We start from the raw sequence: 25,214 nt of genomic DNA on the forward strand, positions 1-25,214 counted from the left end.
TTCTCCCCATGTGTGCGTGGGTTTTCTCCGGGTACTCCGGTTTCCTCCCACAGGTTAGGTTAGGTTAGGTTAGGTTAGGTTAGGTTAGGTTAATTGGTGACTCAAAATTGTCCATAGGTATGAATGTGAGTGTGAATGGTTGTTTGTCTATATGAGCCCTGTGATTGGCTGGCGACCAGTCCAGGGTGTACCCCGCGTGTTGCCCAAAGTCAGCTGGGATTGGCTCCAGCATGCTCCCGTGACCCTAATGAGGAGAAGCGGTATAGAAAATGGACGGATGGATGGATGTCCATAAATTGGACATGTTATTGTCCAATGTTATACGATGTTATTGTCAACACTTTTTGAGACCAGGGGATGTCTGGTTTCAGACATCTAGGAAAAATGACTGAACTGAGCTCAACCAACCCAAGACAGTGTCTAGGCTAAATTGGTTGCAAATCCCACGTCCAGATGAATCAAGTCAGGTGAAACCAATCCCAGATCAGTGCGCGTAAGCGGCTTCCTTAAATAGACCCCGCTATCAAGAACAGCAGTGTACAGCAATACCTATGAACTCTTTATTAGCACATTATCATTACTCGCTCGTAGCTTCAGCAGCTTGTATACTTCCGGTTTCCCCTCGAGCGCTAAGCCTTCTGGGTGATGTTTGGGTAATGCTGGGATGTGTTTCATCCTAAAACAGTTGAGCATCCTGACACCTAGCCTATTTCAGAAGACACAACAAAATAGTTTATGTAAGTAGATCACCATAATTTGTCAGAATTTGTTAAAATGTCACAGTTTCTTTAGGAATACTAATTCAACAAAAGCTGTCGTGTCTTGTCTCACAGTTGTTATTATAAGTGGAATCATCTCAATGTGAGTGCACAAAGGTCCAATGGTTGATTATGGACTGAATGCCCAATTTGTCTGGGTGTAGCAAGATAAGCAGAAACCCAATTAGGGGAAGCACAGGCAGGAACTTCCTTGAAAATGAAGACTCAATCTGCTTATTTTAGACATGAGCATTCTTCTAGAAATAGCAACTCGACTGAAATTCACTTTCTTCAAACAAAAACTTCCAAGGACTTTACAGTATTTTCCATCCATGTTGAATTCTGACACAATTTGGACCAATGTGGATTTGTTGCATTGTTGTATTCAGGCCCATCTGAGACACGGCCAGCCTCACAAGAGGAAAATTCTGTTCCTGTAGTGACTAAAACCTTCTGCACATTGTGCATTACACAATTGACAAACTGATCTATTGAGAAGAAACTCACAAACAAGTGCTGTTATAGAATAGTTCACAGTTCCTCACAAAAACACTGAATGTCATAATTATGATGCAGCCTCCCGTACAATATAACATAAATAATAATTACATTTTGTATAAAATGTCACCATTAGTGATGGAAAATGTGTGTTATTGTTCAGTGGACAATGACAGAAAAGCGCAAAATGGATGAAAGCTTCTAAGCTACGCTCACTAAATGCTCATTTCTAACTGTGGACGCCTCAGGACTTTTACTGACAAGAAGCTTCTGTTTGTGACAAGATCCTTGATAAACAATCCTGTGAGAGTGACAAGAGATTACAAACAACCTAATGATGAGCGCCAGTGGCAGCATATACTGTAACTAAACTAAAAGGTCAACAACGACACGGACTACTTTGTTTAAACTTCACTTTATTTAATGCAGAACTAACCTGCAAAGAAAGTACCTCCTCAGTGTTTTTCTACAACATTGCAATCTATTTGTGGTGGTGAGTTGCGGGGTGTTTATAAAGTGTGTTTTGTGTTGACATTTTTGAGTGTATGGAACAGATTAATTGGATTTAAATTATTTTCTATGGAAAAATTTGTTTTGATTAGAGTCTGTTTTGGTTTGAGTCGGACCTTGTGGGTCGGATTAATGACGTTAACCAAGGCACCACTGGACAGTGAAAAAATATAAAAATATATATGACGATATATAGCCATCTACTAATTTCATTTCTACTACGTTACACGCTTCTGCACTCTGTGTGTATGCTACGGGTCCCGCCTCCACCCACCGAGACAAAGAGACTGTACGACTGACAAAAGGGCTCACTGCGTTCATTCCGTTGTTCTACGGAACAAGCTGCTGAAAGCGATGCACAGAATGAACTCTCAACATCTGCAGTGTGCAAGTTAGCCAGGATTCCAGCACCAGCAAAGCAAAGAACACTACAAATTTGTGGCAACATCTAAAAGTAACTCACAAAGAGGCATGTCCTTAATTTTGACAGTGTTACTAATTAAAGTTCCTTGTTGTAATTTAGTAGACTTCTGCTTCTTTAAGTTGAATCATATTTTCGGTATTATAAGAATTTATGTACAGTTTATATCCTGTGTATATATCAGTTATCGGCCAATATAGCTTTTTTCAGCCTCCTACATCGGTATCTGAATTGGCCCCAAAAACCCCACACCGGTCGGGCTCTGGTGGGCTCCACTGTATCACAACATCATGATGTCACACTACGTTTGTAGCTGACACAGCAATCCGCCTACACATCCCGCAGTGGAAATGCAAGCCAGAACAGGGTTTACTGTTCCAAACTGTCTTGGCGAGCTGGACTGAAATGCATTCGGTGAAAGAGTGGCTTCAGTGAACTTCATGGTAAATGTTCAGCCAGCTGTTGAATACTGTATGTTGTCTTAGCATTAAGTTTACACTCCTGTCCAGACTTGGGACTGAAAATGAAGGTTAAGTGCTGTTTTTATTTGAATTGACGTCACACACTGACAGACTGCTCAATCACACTGTTCTAAACAGGATGGTCAACATTAGTGCTGACTGTGTTTGACGGAGTGCTGGCAGGCAGTTTCTATTCCACACAATGCCGCTGTTGAAAGCTCAAACACCGGAGACGAGGGGACGCGGGTCTGGCCAGTGCTGAGGTCAACAAGGACCTGTTTTGGTGGGTGTGCATTGAAAAACACACACAAACCTTGCTACATCACATCACAGCTGCACAGTTTGATTGGCTAATGGAGGTGGAAGCGGAGAGAGAATGCTAAAAATAGACTGGACGGCCCACTTTGGCTTAATGAGGCATCAGCAGGCACCCAGGCACCTCCCACACATTTAGGCCTGTCACGATAACAAATTTTGCTGAACGATAATTGTCCTACAAATGATTGCAGATAAACTATGTTACTGTCAACATGATTTTGAGACCATTTTTCTATTCATGTAATCATAATATATGGCATAATAACAAGAGTTCACCATATCAAAAGCAATAAATTTTAATTCTCTTGAGTATTTTACATTGTAACTGGAATGTCAAGAGCTTTTAAACTAAATAAATTAAACAACATAATAATAATTACAACAAAAAAGCCAAAACACCCTAATGAAAATAAAATGTCTCTTTTAGTAAAAACTGCACTTAAATAAACACAACCAAACACAACAAAGAAAAACATTCCAATAAAAACAACACACAACAGTAAAAAGAAATAAATAAAATGAAGAAAAAAATGAAAAAATGAATAAAAAAAGAGTATCAAGTTTAAACCAAATTGCACTTCAATAAATAATGAACACTGGGTATTATTCCTTAACAGGAACGCAAATTAATGAAGCTATTGAGGTGATGCCTGTTGTTGCACGGCGTCACGCGGGATGCAGCGGGACCAAATAATGCCAGGACTGCCTCTCGGATGCGGGAAGTGGTGGTGACAATGCATACTCATGCAGGGACAATGCGCGTCACTCGTGAACACTACTTGACAAGGTGCAAACAAGTCGTGCAGGAGCATGGTCAGTTTGTGCCAATGCGCACCAGTTTCAGTCACGAAATACGTGCCAAGTGTGTAATTTATGCGTAAACAGAACGCAAACAATGCACAAACTAGTATTCATGCTTTTCAGGTGTGCCATGCATACATCATAAATTGCAGCCATTGCCACAGCGAGTTGCGGGACAATGTGGAGGCAAAATGCATGCGTGTAAACGCCGCTTTACTCCTCACTTGCAGCGCTCTGTGCGTGCACTCGCCAGCAGCCCCACCTCCACCCATTGGGACAAAGAGACTGAATGACTGACAGGAGGGTTCACTCACTCCGTTCATTCAGCTATAGAATCAACACGCCCAGGTGTTGCGCTAGATGCACAGAGTAAACCCTCTTGTTATCCAGCCTGTTTGGTAGAGAGAGAAAGAGAGGATGAAAACAAACACGCATGCACATGTCAATATATCGTGGCCGGCAAAATTACCAAGTTAGGTTTTATTTATCGTGCAGATTTGTTGATTATAGTGACAGGCCTACTCATGTTCATTATGAAAGAGGGAAAACCCACTTTGGGAACAAACTCTCCCTTTACAAGGCTTCCGTGTGTGTTTCTTACATTCAGGCCTACAGTACGTGGAAACACACACGCATTCATACTAAGAGTAGCACTATAGGTAAAGTGCCAAATAAAGACGCCAATCGCAGGTCTAATGTAATCCAGCTGTGGTGTGCAAGCGTGCTACAATTTCACCACCGTCAAAAAGCTCCTCAGAGAACTACTGCGTTATATTTAGACTTTTTACAGCAGTTTCGGCCTGTGACTGGCTCACCCCACAACCACAAGAGAGGGGAACCAGATGCTGCGGCTGCCAACGAGCCTATCCTAAATCATCGACCCTAACAACTTAGACCAGTGGTCTGCTTTGAGAGTACCAGTATGTCAGGCGGTTTTGAAAACAACCAGCATAGCCAAGTATCTTTATCAATGTGATTTCAAAGTACAGTCAAATGGCGGGGAGGGGAAAAAAGAGCAAAGTCTGATAAGTTCAATGCTCTGCAAACAACAAACAAATGCATCCTTGCCCCTTGCGGGGGAACACTGTGTCCAAACAAACACTGGTACACGGCCAAGAGGCACACAGGGAGGAAAAGTCTGGCAAGCCTGACAGGACCAGAACGCCATTAGCAAACTAACCTTTGCGTATATGCATGAAAAAAAAATAACTCAGACATGTTTAATATTCTGTGGTCATCTGACAAGGAGGCTGACTGTGTGCACTGTTGCCCCTCAGTCATCAAGAACCTTCTTCCCCCACCAACATGGGTCTGACTCCAAAATCTCTTGCTTGCTACAGCAGCACTGACCTCAAACGTCTCTTCCACACCGCAGCACAATAACAGAGGGGAGGGGGGTGGGGGGCGAGATATAAACAGCCTATAATTTAAATTGATAAGTCAAGTCTACTGCCAGCAACAAGACAAGAGAGAGAAAAAGTCACTTGGTTAACTACCTATAGAAGAAGCAGTCGCAGCACACCAGGACACCCATCCAGGCGGCGGTGGAACAGAAATGGACCCTTCGTCGTTCGCAAATTCCCGTCTGCACTCGTCTGTCGCACGTGGCTACAGGTGCAGCAGGGTGACAGCTTGCAGCCTAGCACCTTGTGTAATCATATGGCTACGCAAATGACCTTTGACTTTCGCACAGGTCACACAGGACAGATGCACGCAGGACTGTTCAAAAAGAAGTGGGAAGAGATGCACTTCGGCGAAGTCCATTCAAAAAAACCTGAGGAAATTTCTTAGAGCAGGTTACTCATTCTCTCTGCCGTCCACCGTCCGCTACTGCCTGCCTCTCTTCCACACTCTTCGCTCTCTCCTTAGCAATGAACTCTCTCTCCCCCCCTCTCTCACTTGCTGGCTCCCACCTAAAAAGCGGGAAGATTAGCTTGGCAAACATTAGTCCCATAAACAAAGTGCAGACCTCTGGGCAGTGCTGGTAGGACCGCAGGAGAGAGACGGATAGAGGAAGAAAGAGAGAGGAAACAAACCTCAGGAGGCAGCAATCTCAGCCATCTGTTTATACACACAATGCATACGCACCCAAAACCATCTCCGTACATCGCCTAAGCATACTGTATGCATCACTGGCTAAAATAGTTTATGAAGTCAAGCCAATGAGTCCAGCAAAAGTTTCATGCAGAAACACAATCAGGGTGACTTCATTCTTAAAAATGATGCAGTGGAAGAGAATGGGAGGGGCGAGCTCTGTGACGAGCCCCCAGGAAGTGAGCCAATCACTGCAGACCACTCTTGAGACGAGTCAGGTGAAGGACACAGAGCTAACACGTTTTCTGCAAAATCAGTCTATTTTATTCCCTTGCTGCCGTTGTTACACAACAAAACACTCGCAATGACCAAACACTGAAGACAGAAAGTGTTTGGATCTGTGCGTGTTGATGTAATCAAAAGGCTGATGCCGACGCAGGATTAACGGCGCGTGACGACGGTGGCAGACACAGCTGAATGCTGACGCTCAGTCACACCAACCAAGCCTACCCTTGTAATAGAAATAAATCAATGCAGCATGTCAGGAAAAAAGACTACAGCAGCTCAGGCAAGTCACCTTCAGACTCGTAAAAGACCCTATTACATTACGTCGATCGCATAAATGTTGTACATGTCATATGACATCAGTCAGCTGACATTAAGCTCCCCCCTATTGATTCGCTCTTGCGACTCCGCGGCAAAGTACGTGGTGAATAGACACAGAAATGCAACTTCAGCGGTAAGACGACTGTAACTTCAGGTTGTAAACGTGATGAGATTTCTCGTTCACTCCATAAATGAAATAATTTTGCTGGCCTCCATATATTACCATGTGCATGCGTGTCAGTTTTCTTCATCTCCTGCCACCAAACAGGCAGGAAGAGAGTTCACTCTTTGCATTGGGTTCAGCACCTGGACGCTTCCTACATATATTCAGCGGCATATAGAGTGAGACCTCTTGTCAGTCATACATGATTTGTCTCCGTGGGGGAAGGCGGGCCCCCTAGCATACACACACACAGCAAAAGTGTGGTTCTTCATGAAAAGCAATGCAAGGTAATGAGGGGAAAAAGATGCTTGAAAAGCCAAATGCCACAGCCCCATGTGGGCATATTAAGACTGTAAGCCGAATGTATTCAAAGGTGGTAGCAACATAAAAGGCAACAAAGCAGACTTGCCCACCTCAAACTAGGGATGGTCCGATAAGGCTTTTATGCTGCCATCCATGGGTGAGATCAGCCGATACAAATACCGATCAATTTATTTATGATGAGTGCTGTTGGCCAGGGCCGCCGTTAAACAATTCCAAGAGCCCCTGGCAAACAGGTAATTATATTAAAAAAAAATTTAAACAAAAGAAAAAAAATTGGGGGCAGATACTTTTATTTTTGTGAAATTTGACACAAACCTGAATTTAATTAGATTCATGTTTGGAGTACTGTAATACGAATACATAGGAAATAAATTGTATAATAATTTATTTCACATTACGTGAAGATAACAAAATTAACAGAATAAAATAATACAAATACAGTACATGTCTTTATTAAACAGACATCTGTCCTGCAGAACTTAAACGAGAATAAACTCAAGTGTCCAGGTTGCAAGGGTCTCCAACTTTCATCACTTTTAGAGCGGTCAACTCTGTTATTTGTGTTTTATTTATGAATGGCAACATTTTTATTGTACACCACTTTATTTACCAAGCAGATCTCCACTCAAACAGTGAGGCCATCACCTTTATGCTATTTTGTTGTAATTTGTCATTATATAAAAGCATCAAGTCTGAATTCAACAGTTCAAATATTCTTTGACCCTTTGTGAGCTACTCAAAACCACCTGGCGAGATAGGAGACCCATGAGATATTGTCACAGTAATAAGGCTGGACACACTATGTGTTTATGTTCATGAAACAACCACACGCAAAGTGTTTTGTGGGCAAGACATAATTAGTATAATGACAACAAACAGCAATTGTTCAGCAGTCGGTCAGTGTTGAAAAAGCTAGCATGTACCCCATGAATGTGATATCCTCGTCCCCGAGGGACAAACTCGAGCTCCAAAATAACCGCATTAATGCTATCTTATTGTAAGAGGTAGATCATTTTTACTTGGAACTTGCATGCTGAAAATGTGTGTGCATCCCTGACATACTGTACATGTACAATGTACATGAATACTCATATTTATAAATATATTAAATATATATATTCTGTGTGTTTATAGTAGGAGGTAAACCTTTCGGACTTGGTCATTTTAAAGGTTGCTCCCAGTCTGGAAAAATGTGAGCACCCCTGCGCTATTATATACGGTAGGTGTGGATTTATAGCATGGATGCATGAAACGTGACCATTTTATGCTATGCAATGAAAAACCGCAGCAGCGCAGCAAAGCACTTCTACATCCCATGACATCATCACTCCTCCTCCTCCTTCTCAGAGGCCTGTCGCCAGGAGCTGCGGCTAAAGAGACCTTCTCCTTTGCAACGTCATTACATCACTCTCACCTGCGCACAAAGACGGGAAGGCATCCCTGCAAGAGCATGTGTACAAACGATAGTCACAGACTGAAAACAAACCAAGTCAGATATACACAGATGTATGATATTACATGTGTGAGTGTGCGCTAGGGGGATGCTTGGAATTCAGTTTGAGGATCTAAAAAGCAGGATGTGGCTTATGTGTGTGCGCGTGTGTGTGTGTGTGTGCGCGTGTGCATGTGTAAAGCCCAGCGGAAAGCCATGTGCCAAACAACAAGGCAAAAAAGGAAAAGGAGTGCCAGAGTGCAATAAGTGCCGTTAAAGCAACTGTCACTTTCAAACAAAAATGTGCAAGTTCCGGTGTGTGTGTGTGTGTGTGTGTGTGTGTGTGTGTGTGTGTGTGTGTGCGTGCGTGCGTGTTTGTGTGTGTACTTCCTCTGACTTTTGGACCCTTTCATATAATTCAAAACAAACAATGAGAAGCATGATATCTGCAAAATAAGGCCGTTTTTCATCAAATAGCTTGTTATTTGGAGCTACAAACAATGGGGGTGTGGGGGGAGGGGGGGTTGAGCAAAGCCGCAAATACCGTCCTATGCAGAAACAACAGGATATGCATGATGTTGTGGTGGTGGTGGGGGGCGCACACATCATCACACTGAGCACATACAAAGTTGCTAGGTGATGGGCCCACAAGAAAGAGCATTTGGCTGTAGAGGGAAAAAGGAGGAAGGGGGGGAAGTAACAAAGAAAAAGATGAAGATGGGAGTTAAGTGAGGAGGGAGATTATGCTTAACAAAAGAGACAAGAGCCCACCAGCTCTCAAACAAGACCAACAGGTTTCTTGCAAACTGAAACGCACATGGACTCCCAAGAAACTGGTGTGTGTGATCAGCATTTGATCAAACATAACAAAGATATCTACTAATACAAAATAAAAAGTCACTTGTTTTTAAGGATGAATAAATTACTTTCGCCCGCTAAGCATCTCCGTGATGCAAAGCAATAACAAGACAAGGAAGTAGCTGCTCTTAAAAAAAAAAAAAAAAAGTCATTTAGGATCTCCATTAGCGTGACACGTGAAGTCAGCAGCATCCTACTCACCTATTTAAAGTGTACGAGCCGTTTCTTTTAAACCTCATCCTGGACGACAGAAAGCGGATAAAGAAATCCAGTATGGAGAGATGTTGAGAGCTGGAAACAAGCAACGCCTGCCGTGTGGCTGTGGACGCGGAACAACAATATGAGAGGCTCGCTGCTCAACACCTTCCCGACTATCTGCTGCTGCTCCTCCTCCTCTCCTCCGTGCAGTTTCCGCGGGGCAGGCTTCCACAGTCTCGGTGAGTCCGTATCGGCGACAGCAGTTGGGTTCGGATGTTAAGCGGGAGAATGCTGGAGGCAGTGTTGGATTTGTCAACAGTCACATGTGCATCGCGTCAGCCCGCCGTAGGAAAAACCAACTCTGCAACAATGTGCGAACTACACCAACAGCATGACATCACCGTCATGTCGGACTTTCGATGAGAGACAGCTTTCCCCTTCTCCTGTTACCATTGTTCCCGGGATATGTATACATTTATATACGCGCAGGAAACAGTCACCGACACACTGTAGCTTTTGTCCACACTTGAAGAGGAGGCAGAGCTGCGGCTAAGAATAGATAGAGCTCAGGATCCATTAATGCCATTTAAGTCCAAAGTAGCCTCTTCAATTGTAAAGCTCTCTCTCGCTCTGTACAAACAGGCGTGTGCTGAACTTATGCAGAATTACATCCTAGGGAGAAAAGTTAACCACAAGATCAAAAGTAATGTTTATAATCTGAAATGCCAACACCCTAGGGCTATGGGCTGGTGATATATCACTACATATCATAGCAACCCACAGAAAATTGTATGAGGACTGCATGAGGATGACTGAGGATGACTCATTCTACCAGTCACGCAAGCATAATGTGAAAGGGAGTCATGTCTTAAGCCGGAATGCTTCTGTGTCGTCACCACACCGTCTCTTCCGACACTGTCGTTCAAAGTTCTACATCAGGGTTAGGTGATAATCGGATGGAAGCCCGATTATGAGCCCACTATTGAAAGACAAAAAAATTCCCAATGGTAAGACATAATTATGAGATAAACAGTCAAAATTTTCAGATAGGAAAGTCATAATTATAAGATAGAAGTCATAATTATGAGATATAAAATAGAAATGATGAGATAAAAAGTCATCATTATGAGAAAAAAAGTCTAAATTGCGCAAACTGCGCATGTGCTGAGTGTCATAATTATAAGGTAAGTTATAATTATGAGATAAAAAAAATAGAAACTATTAGATAAAGACATTTATGAGCTAGGAAAGTCAAAATTATGAGATAAAAAGTCATAATTATGAGAAAAAAGTCGAAATTATGACATACAAACTGCGCATGTGCATGTACCGCTTTCTTCACTGGAGCATAAAAAGCACATGCACAGTTTGTATCTCATCATTTTGACTTTTTATCTCATAACTAGGCCTGTCACGATAATCAATAAATAAATTAACTGTACAATAAATAAAAACAAACTGTAATTTTGCCGGCCTCGATATGTTGACATGTGTATGCGTGTTTGATTTCCTTCTCGCTCCTTCTCTACCCAACAGGTCATCGTGACGAGAAGAAACTTTTGTGTGGGGAAGTATGTCCCTGGCGGACCGCTTAATCGTAGCAGAATGCAATCTCAAACACCAACCCTCCTCCCGAACTAAACCTGTTGATATGGTGGCCTGAAACACTGGCGAAAGTTGGCAGAAAAACTCATCTTACGGCACGTGAATGGTTGCAAGCGGGGTTATCTCAGATGAGCAGAACATGCTAGTGCGGCTGTGCCAAGAGACATTCTCACCTAATCCTAATTTTGAATTTTGCCTCTTTATCACTTAATAATGACTTGCCTTTGGAATATTTTTTTCTTTCAGTGGTGGAAACGGGCTTCCATATAATCGATGCGTTATAATCGTCTTTTTATTTATTTATTTTAGATCTAAAATCAGAGGAGGTGTTTGTACTCCCTCTGAACAAGTCAGACACAGGAAATGTACTTAAAGCCGACCAATCACAGCTATCAGTCAGTCGCCTTAAAGCATAAAGCAACGTGTAGATGCACCTCACACTTTTACAAGCCTAAAAATAAGTTAACCACTGTCAAATAAAAATAAAAAACAGCAGCAACGAAACACTTAGGGGCTATACACACCCCATGGAATGTGTACGTTGCAACGGCAAAGTATTTTATGGTTTCATCCTTTATCGACACGGAAACAGTTAAAATTGAGGTTTTGTGTGACTTTAAAGGCCGATGAAGGTCAAAATGTTGGTAAAATTTGGAGTTGTACAATTTCAGGAGCATTCCAATTCAATGGTTACACTATATTTTAGCTTTTAAGCGTTTAAGCTTAAGCCAGTATAAGCATAAGCTTTTACTTTGGGAAAAAAAACATGGCTAAGACAAAAAATGTTTAGCACATGTACATTTTTGTTCAAAAATAATAAGGTGAGTGCACAACTATGAGCACTCAAGACAACTAAAGACGTGTCTATCTGCTACATCAATGGACAGAATTCAACAATGACTAGTAACAATGGCTCTGCCATTAAATAATGTGGCGTGTTTTCTTATGACATCAACGGTGAGAACTGTTTTGTCTCAAGACTAACATCCACGTTGTATAGCTTTCTCAGTATCTTCTTACACAGACACAAAAGAGGTAGGCGCAGGAATGTTGAATGGTGCTGGAAGCATACAGCAGAATAATGTTAAGTGACTGCGACCAGACAAAGAGGCGACAACGAAGTGGCTTTAATGATAAAGTGTGATTTCTAGCGCTTCGCTCTGCCTGTCTGCCTGCCTTCAAGGAACAAACCTCAGTTTCTCACAGCTGGATACACAGCATGCAGAAAAATGAAGTCCCGTGTGAACTAAATGCTCAGGGACACCTCAACAGTACTCAGAAAGGAGGCCGGCACCATATTTTGTTATTGTTGTTTGTTTGTTGCATATTTTGTTTCTATTTTCAAAAGAAATATTATTAAGAAATATTGTACATTATTACATCAGTTTTTTTTAATTATTGCAAACACATACAGTCGGCCCTCGCCAAATCGCGATTGGAATTTTGCAAAGAAAATGGCTAAATAAACCAAAAGACACACAAAAGCGATTAAAAGACTATTCAAATTGTGAATGTGGTATTCTGCATTGGTCACCAGGTGTCAGTAATTGTTCGGTGAGACAAGCACCAGATTTGATGCTGGAACAACAGGCTTTTCTTGCAGGTTTAAATGATCTCACAACAAGAATAATAATCATAATAACACAGGCTACTGTTGCGGCCATAACCCACGAAAAGCTAAAAAATCAACTCTGAACCCCAGACGTCCTTTCCTGTCCGCCACCCATTCTGCTCCCCTACTAGCACCATAACATACATACTGCGACATCTGTTATAGCCAATTAAATACATCCTTACAAGATAAAAATTCCAATATATTGATTTAAATTAAACTACTATGTGGAGAACTCAAGTTGTATTAACTTAATAATGCTGGTAATTGCATGAACTTAATATTATAGATTAATTTAAATACATTTTCTGCATTTATTAGTTAGCAAAAAAAATCAACTTGAAGAAACTTGATAATATTACTTGGATAACTTAATTTTCCACCTTGACCGGATTTCTGAGGTCTCCTCCACCCACCCACCGAACACGCCTGCATGGGCAAGTTTGAAGCTGACAATGGATATTTTCAAGTGAGTATCTTTTAGGAAGTATCATTTAGAAATACATTTTGCAATGTACCGGTACATGCAGTTAGCATCTTATGATGGCTTTACGTTAAAACATACAAATTGACTAGACGTAAGTAGTTCCGTGAGACTGAGTACATTCTCTGCTAGATGAGAAAGCAAATGGCAATCATTAAGAGTTTAGCATTACATATGTCCAGCTAGTTTGTCACAGTACTAATAAAAAACAAAATGTCTTTTGACAATTCACCTAAAGAACTTTCATTTGTGTTGTAGTGCTCCTTGTACTGCCAAAATGGTGGCTGTAGTATCGTCAAGGAGAGGAGCTATGGGAGTCACAATCAGACAGATTAAGGATGCTTCTTCAGGTACCATAACAAGCAGTTATGTAAAGTTTATGTACTGAGCCTTTCTTGTTGCATTCCTTTGGCAACTTTTGTTAGAGGCTTTTTCTCTTTCCTTAACAGAACAATACAGTTGATGTCCACTGAGAAGTAGCTATGTGCTGCCTGGTTGTCTGCCTTGGGGACCTTAGGACATGGAGTTCATTGTACGCAACTACAAGAAATGAGTACATACAAAGTAGTGGTGGCGGAAAAGAAAAATAATTCTTCCAATTCAATTAAGGTTGTCTGTTGAATAGCATTTTTGAAGATGTTGTTATTAATTAAAAATACTGAACACAAATCATTGTGTTAATATTAATAACTGCAGTGTTTTATTTTTTAGAGTGTAAATGGCTTATTTCCACTGTTTATATACAGTATACTATATTGGGTAATAGAAATGTAAAGGTGACTACAGGGGTGTTATTTCATGTCTGGAGGGCTCTAGTAATGTTTAAAAACTTATTTAGAAGATCATGAACAGGTTTCTATGCCGTAACTACTAAAATATTCAATTTATAAAGAAGGAATCCTACTTCACGGAAATTTGCTTATCACGGTCCAGTCTGGTCCAGTCCTGTCGATGAAATAAAAACATAACCATAAAGTCTTATCAGGTTATAAAAAAAATAAATAAATCATGTCTTATGAGTGTGTCTGGAGGCATTGCAGCAGGGAGAACAAAAATAATGAATCCAGACGAGCAGTCGGCTTAAGAGCAGTCTGTGCTATTCAGCATGACATCATGCAGTTGCGGTGTGGCGTGTCTGGTTCTGTGTGTGCGTGTGTGTGTGTGTGTGTGTGTGTGTGTGTGTGTGTGTGTGTGTGTGTGTGTGTGTGTGTGTGTGAAGACAAGAATCCCCTACTTCCTCAAAGCACTCAGCTTTGGTTTCAATGTCTCCAAGTTCATTTTTATTACCATAAGAGCAGCCTGGCAGCAGAAGTGCTGATGATCTTCCCGCTGCTCCTTCATCAGTCAATGCAGTTACGCCGCAACCAGTGGAGAGAGGAGGCAAGGAGGATGATGGGTACCCGGGAATGACAAGACTGTGGAGCCTATGGAGCACACTTGTATGTGGCTTTCTTGTAATGAAAAGAGGGTGGAAGCTGCAGAGCACACAAGCTTGTTTTTAATTGATGCGGCTCTATACAAAGCCCTCTTCCTCCAACCATTCAGCTTTAATCCATCCCTCTTTCCAGCACGCATTCATCGCCCTTGATTTTATTGCTCCTTTTGCAGCCCCTCCATCAAGCTAATTTGAGATTTCGTCCCTATTTTGCAAGCCTTTCTATTCAGCCCTGCATACACATACCTCCCTCACTCACCCCTTTCCTCCACTCCAGTCCCTCAAAGCTCAATGGCTTCCAACAGTCGTCTTTCTAGCACGTTGTGTAAGAGTGATGTGTACTTGGAGGGTGTGCCGGTGCATACTAATCGAATTAAAAGTTTTAAAAGTTATAGATAATGAAAGAAAGAAAGAAGCATTGTATTGTTGGCACCGATGTATAAAACACATCTCTCTTATTCTCTGCTTATCCCACAGAGAAATAAAAATCACGACAGTGTGTTGTGCCCCGGCCCCTCAACTCCCACACAGGGTTTCCAGGAATACTTTGCACAAACACACACGTTCAACTGCAGCCTCAGAAACTAGAGTGCATGCATGAGAAGAGTTGCCAGAGACCATGTTCCCGAGTGTGCCGCATTCCCTACTGCTCATACTGATAGAACACACGTTCTCTATGTGCCACATTCAACACAACTCGCTCTGTCGACAGAAAAATATAGACTTATGAAACCACCAACATATGTCGCTTACGCAATTTAATGTACACAAGGGGCCACTGCCCAAAAACCAAGAACCAAGAACCAAGAACCCACTGTTCTGATTGCACAAGCTCACCCAGTGGGTACACCAGAAATATGCTGGAGCACACACACACACACACACACACACACAGACACACACACAGGACTGGACACAGAGGTACAGTATACGTGACAGCCAGTGGAGCGCCGTGAAAGGATCTACTGTATATGTACGACGCCATGAGTGGATCAGTCTGACAGTCTCAACACATTCTGAGAGGACACTACTCAGCCTCAAGTAAATGCGATTTTCCTTCTTCAGCTTGTGCTTTGTTCTGGCTCAAACAGAAACAGTCATTTTAATTCTCTATTCCACTGAACACAGCACAAATGTGAACAAACTAAGTAAATAATATGCAACAATGCAGTACGTTTTGATGGGGACTAGACAATACTACTGTAATTACCCAACATGGAAACACAGGTAGAGGTAGTCCATCATCTGTGGTTTCAATAAGCTCCATTAAGACACCGACTCACGAGACCAGACCATCCACAAGACCGGGTCATCGAGAACGAGACCAGATGAGATTTTTAAGAAAAGTACAAAGAAAAAAATATGACGGGACGTAAACTTTTTTTATTAAACCAAGTCACAAAACAATGCAGGCGTGTTTCGAAACCTTGTCCCACAAATTGACGCTAAAGTTACTATTGTCAACATTTTTTAGATTAAATAAACCACTGTTGTAATATATAATCTATATAATAAATAATCACATAAAAATGCAATATTTCCTGTCATCTTTAACTCTGTAAAGTTGTATAATTGGTGTTTTTCACGTGCATTTTCTCACAGAGGATTCATACTGACTGTCAAACATTATACTGACTTTAAAAAAAAAAAAGGGGGGGGGGGGGTCAGCATTAATAGTTCCAGCTTGTAGTTGAACAATGCCAGCTCACTGTTTTGTCTTATCTATTTGTCTTGGTCTAGTTACGTCAGGGCTGTCCAGCTGTCCTTTGATATTTCCAAAAAAAAAAAAAAAAAAAACATTATACAGCAATTCCCGTGGTTAATTGGCTCCAGACCTGACCGCGATCCGTGAATTTCCGCGAAATAAGACTCAATAAGTAAATAAATTAATTAATTATTTAATGGAATATTTTCACAGTTGTGGCACAGAAAACCTGTTTACAATCTTCAAAATAAGTTTTTTTTTTAAATATTATTACACCCATCTAGACATGAATTAACACCCATATAGTTACCTTTACATTGGTATTACCCAATACCTTGGAGGGGAGCAGAGTCAGGAAGTGGAAGTGACGTTGGGGGTTCAGAGTTGAGCTTGAGCTTGCTATGGGATATGGCTCCAACCCATGTTATGATGATCATCATCATCATCATTTAAACCTGCCATAAAAGCCGGTTGTTCAAGTCTGATGTTTCGGTTGTGGTCTCACCAAACAATTACTGACACCTAGTGACCAATGTAGAATACTACATTCACAAGTTGGTGGGCTTAATGGCTTATCGTGTTATATTTTTGTTCATTTAGACATTTTTATACATGAAAATTCTTAATTAGATCAAATATGTACAATTTGCTTAAATATGCATCTTTTTTGACTAATAATAGGCCATCGTCAACCACAAAAAACCAAAGATCTTTTATTAATTAATTGTTTGGAAAAACATAAGAGTGCGAAACCGATGTAGTGAGGGACGACTGTTCATATATTTAAAGACAAGACTTTGTGTTTTAGTTATTAGTCTCATAATTTTAGCGTTTTTGTAGTAAAATCATGTCTTTTTGCTCTATTTTTCTACTTTTGCTGGGTTTTTATTTATTTTATTTCTGCAAGAGCAACATTCCACAAATGGCCCCCGCACCACACGTTGGACACCCATGCATGCTTCACCAGGAAGGCAAGGTGCTACCAAGCGACGGAGGTTTGTGTGCAAGCTCTGCCTTCTTGGTTCTATCACAGGTCAGGGGTTGGGTTGTACTGTGGAGGGGTTTATGTAGCTTTCAGACACGCACTGCATTGCATGGCGGTACGGAGGTGGTGTTCCACTCCTGCTCACCTGCGCAGCAGATACTTTGTTAACCACTTGTATTTGTATTTACCAAATAAATGCATGACACAAGAAACATTTCCCATCTGTCACTTTTAATGCCCACCCCTACTCGCTAAATATGGCAAGCACAGGTCGATCTTTGGGTTTTACAGCTTCTTTCTTTACAAATTCTCTTGCTTATCTTTGTCTCAACATCTCCGGTCTAGCACATAGGAGCTAAATAGTACAGTTATGTAAAAAGTCATGGCTCAACCACAACTTATGATGCCCTGAGAGGCACATGTTATGTCTGCAGCATTTCTAAGCTTGGCAACTAATCAAAGCATTCTTTTTTATCCAAATAACTTGGTTTGTTTGTTTTTTCCCCCTAATTCCATGTGATTCTGACAAAAACATGTGACCTCACTAATTGCAGATCACTTGTCTGGCGTTCACTGATTCTGATGCACTTCCAAAAGCCCTAGAATTTTTTTTTTTTTTTCAAATAGTTTGACACAATACGGTTGTGGGTTTATATGTGCACTGGGATTTATTGGCAATCAGTCACGTATGTACCGATGCCTCTTGTCCTCAATCTGCTGGCATAGGCTCCAGCTTCCCTGTCACTTCGAACAAGACCAGCGGTAGGAGATGAATGGATATACACTGTATAACAGGTGTCCCGACTGACTATTTGACATGCAAACAGTAAAAGATGTTACTTAATTTTCTTCTCTCTAATCTAGTTCTCCTTTGTCTTGATTAAAATGCAAACATTCAAGAGTGGGCACCGTTTTAAAGGGCTTCCTACTGCAGATAAAGATGGGCCTCACTCCCAGGAAGAACTGCAGCATGACTCTGACACCATCTAGTGTTGACCTGATATAATGCGTGATGGGGGTATGATGGGTGAGGGTGCTAGTACAGTACACCCTCACTTAAGGAGTACCGTAAAAACGCTCGTCAAAGATTGTATTATGCTACGCTGTGGATGTGGCTACAAGATGAGCCAATGGCAGCATGGAAGGTCGGAAATGTCTTTGTTTAAAACGGGAGGAAATAATTGATTTGCTTGATATTCAGCACATTACCCACAACAATTCACTTGGGAGGAAAGAAGACAAAAAGAGACGGTACTATTGATCACGGCATCTGTCTCTATCTAGGAGGTGGACTGACCAGTTCGATACTGCAGACTCCTGATACGGTCATGTGATCCATGACCGGAAAGGGCCCACATAGAGCATAGAGATACACACTGAGAAGGCCTGTGAGGCATGATTATGCAACAACAAGATCTCATTTCATGCTCGCTGGATTGCTGCCTCTCCAGTCCTCTCTATCCCTTCCCCGCTTGTATCTACAGTGTTCTTTCAAAACCCCTACAATATCTTGCATGACATTAAATAGTTATGCAGTTGTGACTGAAGAGAGCACGCACAACAGAAGCATTCATATGAATTAAAAGATCAAGTTCACCGAACTGTTTAAACTGCAGTCAGGTTAACTGGAGAACGGTGGCCCTCTTGTGGTGAAAAGAGGCACTGCATAATATTTCTCTGGACAAAAATTCAACTTGGGAACGTCATTAACTTCAAAATAAAGACACAGTTTTATATTTCAGGATTCTTCCTTTCTAAATTGATAATTTCCCAAAACGCTTAGTAGTTGTAGTGCAACAACATGAGTAGTTTTATCATCTTCATAAAACAAATCAAACAAAAAGATATCTCCTGGCAATGTACATACTCTCAAAATATTATACAATATTCTGCATATCTTATATTCTATGTGCAGTACCTCAGCGCTGCTGAAGTCTGCTGCACCTTATCACCATACTGGATATTTTGTCTACACCTTCCGTTCTATATTTTCTATCTACCTATTTTTTATACTTGTTAAATTTGGGACATTTAAGTTTTAGCATGTCTCAATGTTGCTATAGCAAAAGTGGAGCCACCCAGCTAAGTTTCGTTGTGTACTGCGTGCAGTAACAATAAGCACTACTTAATTTTATACAAAGATGATGGGAGTGTTATCAGAGCGAGTCATCCCTGCTGCACCTGGCTCCACAATATGACCAATTACGTTCTCCATTGCAGCAATTGCATCTGTGTATAGCCAAGATCACAAATATGCCAGCCTATTAGAATACCATTTTTGTGTGAATATACGCACAACATGCATGCACAAGCACCCCCATGGCAGAATGGTCAACGCCACTGGTTATGCAACAGTTGTGCACATGTACTCATTCAAGCCTCAGTGCACTCCGGAGGTGTGAAGAACCAGTGACCTCCAAGAAACATTGACCCCTGCTTCCCTCCTTTCTGCTGATCGTGATGTTATCCACACAGATAATTCTCAACTTCATTGTATTGTCAATTAATGGAAAGGTCACTGACTCAAAGCAATATAAAGTCAGTGGATTCAAGTATGCCTTAAAGATTTTAGAACATGAAGAGGGAAAAATAATTTGGAGAGTATTTGTAATTGCTTTAAAGGCTTTTGACATCATACAAAAGGACTTGGGCTGCCAATCGATTCAAATATTTAATCGCAGTTAATTGGATTTTGTACATGTAACTTGAAATTAATCGCAAATAGAAGGTTTTTATCTATAATAAGTGTACATTTACAGATCATTTAAAGTTTTTAATACACCTATCAACATGAGATTGGATCAAATGTTTGCTTAAATTTTTGTTTATTAAACAAACATTCTCTTTTTTTAATAGCTCAACATAAAATGGACCTCAATATATAAAAAAACAAACACAATGTACAAGTAGACACTGGTAAGGTAAACTGTCTATCACGCAAACATTCTCTGCAAGCAAATAACCTCACAAAATATAATTGTGACTACCATTACAGATAAAGGTTTGCACTCTTTTACAGAGACATACACACACACATACAAACTTTTTTTTATACACACTATCACACTTTTCTTGGTCTGGCGACTTCATCATCATGGAAGTAGGACACCGCGGGTCTTGCAACATGCAAGTTTTAGTCTGTCCTCTTTGACAAACACAGCAGTTCAAGCACAAACACTGAGAAATCACCAATAAATAATAATAATAATGCTAATAAATTCCCCTCGCAAGCCTTAACTGCCATCTCCTTGTGTGTTCTCTCACTTCCGTCTTTGTCCCCACATACTACGGTGACACAAGTCCTCCAAATAGCTGTCTTCGGCTATGCCTGCCGCTAACTAGCAGCTCATTACACAAATTTTAGCTCGCAGTTCAAAGCAAAAAAAAAAAATCAGCCGAGAGACGGCTCGTATCTAAATTACACTCGATAGTTGGGACACTCTCATGCCAAGGTACCACTGTACAAATGACAATAAAAAAACACCTGCAGTGCTCCGGCAGTTTCTCCAGCTGAGTCCAGCAAGTGGCATTTCAGACTCGACGAACTCCGGCGACAATTCAACTCACAGCCATTGTGAGTTTGGTCTTGTCGACCGAGCCATTTGCCAGGGCTTTGAAGCTAAACTCACCATTTTAAATACCCTTTTCGTTATTATCGCATTAACTTTGACAGCCCTAAAAAGGACCAACGACTACCTCACCGCTGTATGGTTGTACAGTGGAAGCCGTTTATGTCGATGACCCCCAGACTGATTTTGGCAGAGAATTGCAAGTCACACACTCAGCCCCCACCGAAGAGCTACAACAGGATCAAGACGGCGTCAGAAGGACTATGCTGTAGCACAATGAAGACTTTAAGCGGGCACTTTTTCATAATAGTGGACCGGGACTTGATGAGTTTATCGTCAGACGGGTTGTCGAAACATGCGAGGCCGACTTGGGCGGGTTCCACTGTATTTACATATTTGGACAAGAGCAACAAAAACAGCAGCCATTCGAGCCGCACACGCAAGTCAGGCTTCAGTGATATCACGGCACCCGCAGAGATGGAAAACACGGCCTGAGCGAAGCACGCAACAGACCAAGACGCTCGTGTTATGAGACAAAAGCTCACTCTGCTGCATTTTGATAAAGCCAGCAGTGACAGACAGCCAGCGAGGGAAGGCAGCACTTCCTGTGTTTGCGCTGCCTTCAGTGAGTGACAAAGACTTCCTGCGAGCTCCTGGTCTAATCAGCCCGGTCTGGCGGCGAGGCAGAACAATGGGGGCGGAAAAGAGTGCATGTTACAGTTTGACGAAAGAGGGGTGCACACACAGTCAAACATGAGGTTATATGCAAAGAGAGGATGCAGGTGTGCAAGAGCAACACACCCGGAACAAACAAGCACGGGCTATCTGCAGACAAATGACCATTTAACAGAGCATGGAAGGGAGAAAAGATAGTTGCTATCTAAAATCTACATAACTTCCGTAATCAAACCATCACAGGCTATAGCAGGGGTGTCTAAACTTTTTCTAGAGGGTCACATAAAAAAATTAAAGGATGCAAGGGCCACTTTTGTAAAACACCACATGTAGATATGCTAAGAAGTTATATGTATTTCAAGAAAAAGACTGCATCTCAGCTTTGTGATATGCACGACCGGTCAAAAGTTTTAGGACACCTCAATTTTTCTGTCGGAAAAACCAAAATTTTTAAGTGTTAAGATGTTCCGCCTCGCTTCCATTGTTAATTGCCTTTTTCATGCCATTTTTGCAGCAGCACATTATTTTCTGCAGCACAATACTGTTCAACTGATGCTCACGAGGGTCTAGTACGACAGTGTGTTCCGAACACTGCTTTTATGCAGACAGAGGAGGTATTTCAAGCTATTCATTAGACTTAAACAACTTGAATTACAACAAATAATCAAGATGTTCTAAAACTTTTGATCGGTAGTGTAGGTGAAAAAGCCTACGATTCGTATCAACTTCACTTGTTGCTCTTTTTCCCCACATTTTTGCCTTTTTTTTAATTTTCCAAATATGTCAACTTCCTTCTTAAACAATCTGTAAATTTTAATTTGGTAATATTATGACTTTATTCTATTATTTGTCTTTATTTGTTTTTTCCCCAACGTAATTTTCCAGTATTTTTGTTTTGTTTCTCTAATATTAAGATTTAAAAAAAAAGTAATAATAATAATAATAACAGTTCAACTACATGCAACTAAACTGACATTTTTTCTCAAAATATTCCAAGTTTATTCTCCAAAAATTGAGACTTTTTTCTCTCAATATTTACTATATTAACAATATTAACTTTATTCTCATAGAACTGCTGCTGTTTTTTTCCATTTCTGTTGGGTTTTTTCCCCAACTATGTCAACTTTCTTCTTGTAAATGTTCTTCTCATAATTATGACTTCATTCACATCATATTTTGACTTTACTCTCATAACATTATACAACTGTTTCCACAACCTAATTTTCCAAAAATGACACCTTTCTTCGTTGTTTTGTTTTGTTTCTCATAATGATGCGACTCTAAAAAAATAACATCTTTTTCATTTATGTTCCAACTTTATGCTATTAAAACGATGTCTTTTTTCCTCACAATAATATTACATTATTCTCGTAAAATGACACCATTTTCTCCTTAGATTACAATTTTTTTCTCTTCATATTTTAACTTTATTCTTGTAAAATTACTGCAGATTTTTTCATTTTTGCTGTTCTTTTTTTCTCCTTGTTATGTATTTTTAGAATGTGCCGCAGTCCAATTAAAAAACGTATTATTTATTTTTTAAATCAGCGGGCCACACTTTGGACACCCCTGGGCTATAGAATCTACTGACAACCTTCAGGTTGACATCCTTGTGCACTACAGGGTGCACACAAGGTAAACTTTGCTATTACATGTAATCCGGAGTGATTATGTTCTCTGCAGTCTTGCACAGCTCACAGTTCACCACAGCTCGAGCTCCACGAGGCACATGAACTCAGTAGAGCGCACCAAACCCCTGACCTGCTGTTCCTTCTGACATAAGATGGATGTGGGGAATGTCTCCCATTTGTTCTCTCGCACGCTAACATGAGGAACAAAAACAATAACGACAAACCTACAATGTAAATGTTGAAGCTTATAAATCTAACGTGCTTAAATATAGGCATTCATTGTTTCCGGCTCTGGAGGTCAACCTTCCATTCAATGAGTCAAATGAAATCTTTAGCTACACAGGGAGTTAGCAGTTTCTTTGTTTATGCCCTCCTAGTTCATAATAGCAGTATTAGCGTACCAGGAAGCCTGTGAAGGAAACTGAGTAAAAGATGTGGTGTTTGCCACAATGAGGAAAGCGACGCGAAGCACACACCTTGAAAGGGTAAGTACGACTACAAAAAAACATTTGTGCCATTCTTTAAGGCATCTGTCACAACTCATCTAACTGGAAGCGCAACATAATTTGTCATCGGGAATCACTGGAACACATCAACTTTTAACTGTGGCCACTGTATTGTAGACCTCAGTCAATGGTTTACTTTTAATAAAATACATCTTCACAACAAGCAAAACAGGAAGTGTCTGATAAATGACTTGGATGAGGTTAGGCTTAGCACAGTAGTGCCATGCGCAGTACTTCCTGCATAATATACGACAATTCAGCACAGAGAAAGACGCTCAGAAAGGACTAGTGGTATCTGTGGAATGAGGCACCTCAAGAAGGGAGATGAACACAAGGGCAGCTTAAGCAGAGGATAGTGAATCACGAAGTAAAAAAAGTAGGAGGTCAAGAACCATTGCTTGCTTCCGAGAACTTCTCCCTCCATCGCTCTTTATGTAAGCTAATCTCTTCCATCTCACTTGGCCTCATTTAACCAGCTAACAGGCAGCAATAAATCAGCACCACACTGTGTGTAGCAGCATGCCCTGCACTGCACGGCTCTGCACTTCATGCTCACATCCACTGAAGTGATCCATGAGCAAACACTACACCCATTGTGTCAGCTCGGTGTTCACCGATTTATAATATTTGGGATTTTCCTTCAATAAAATCATGAAGAGCTAAAAACGCATGCTGTGGTGTCATGAAGTTGAAGTGGATGGAGGGATATTGACTTCACCAGCCATTTACTTTACATCAATTTGGTACATACAGTGTATAATATTTGCTGTACCATTAATGCTAATTTTCTACTTCAAAATGCAACTGTGTGCTCTCTTTAGCAAAAGAGTGTGAAACCCAACCACACACGAGGCCAACTCAAAGCAGACTTTAGGTAGCCCAAATCTGGCACCTTTAGTGACAACAGTTGTGCAATTAGTGCGACACAGTCGTCACTTGTTTATCGTGGTTAATTGGTTCCACACCTGACCGTGATAAGTGAATTAACGTGAAGTAGGATTCAGTATTGATAAATTGAATATTTACGCAGTTGGAGCATAGAAAACCTGTTTATGACTATCTAAATGTTTTTTTTTTTATCACTATTAAGCCCTGTAGAAGGAATATACTGCAACACCCCTATAGTGTATCTACCTTTACATTCCTTTATCCAATACAATAGACATAGTAAACAATAAGACATAATAACTCACATGTTAGCATTGGGAAAGCCTTGTAGTTGTAGTATCTCAAACAAAATGTGGGTCTTAGTTTACAACACATTGCACAACTCTTGCCTGTAGGCTACAGGACCTCTGCAGGGACAGAGAGATGGCTGCCGCTTTAAGCATAGCAAATTACCGGGCAAACAAATTAGCCTCAAATTTATTTATTTATGTTAAACTTGAGAAAGGATTTATAACTGAGTAGGGAAGAAGGACAAAGTAAGAAACCAAAAATGTACCACTTCCACACATATTGGGGGGGATAACCTTTTTTTCCCCTCACTCTGCATCCATGTCTGACTCCATGCAGTCCAAGTTAAGGTAATGTAATGTGAGGTAATGTCTCATCAATGTAACATTACTGACGCCTAGTGACGTGTGGAATTCTGCATATGACTTAATATTTTTTGACTAATAAGG

The 25,214-nt window shown here is 40.8% G+C and overlaps 1 protein-coding gene across 3 annotated transcripts in view; it reads right to left on the reverse strand.

Annotated features, from left to right (window-relative positions):
- mob2a (MOB kinase activator 2a) overlaps nucleotides 1-25,214 on the reverse strand; it is a 78,643-nt gene that overhangs the window by 39,733 nt on the left and 13,696 nt on the right. Inside the window, exon 1 of one of the 3 annotated variants that reach the window (XM_054776484.1) lies at nucleotides 9,386-10,259. The exons of 1 other annotated variant lie outside the window; for it this stretch is intronic. In XM_054776484.1, coding sequence (XP_054632459.1) covers nucleotides 9,386-9,423 — 38 coding nt within the window. In that variant the 5' untranslated portion in view covers nucleotides 9,424-10,259. Of the gene's footprint in view, nucleotides 1-5,263; nucleotides 9,316-9,385; nucleotides 10,260-25,214 lie in introns of those variants that run through there. One more of the 3 variants, XM_054776485.1, reaches the window with a different exon arrangement.

The sequence above is a fragment of the Dunckerocampus dactyliophorus genome, chromosome 5 (assembly GCF_027744805.1).
Source record: "Dunckerocampus dactyliophorus isolate RoL2022-P2 chromosome 5, RoL_Ddac_1.1, whole genome shotgun sequence".
NCBI lineage: Eukaryota > Metazoa > Chordata > Actinopteri > Syngnathiformes > Syngnathidae > Dunckerocampus > Dunckerocampus dactyliophorus.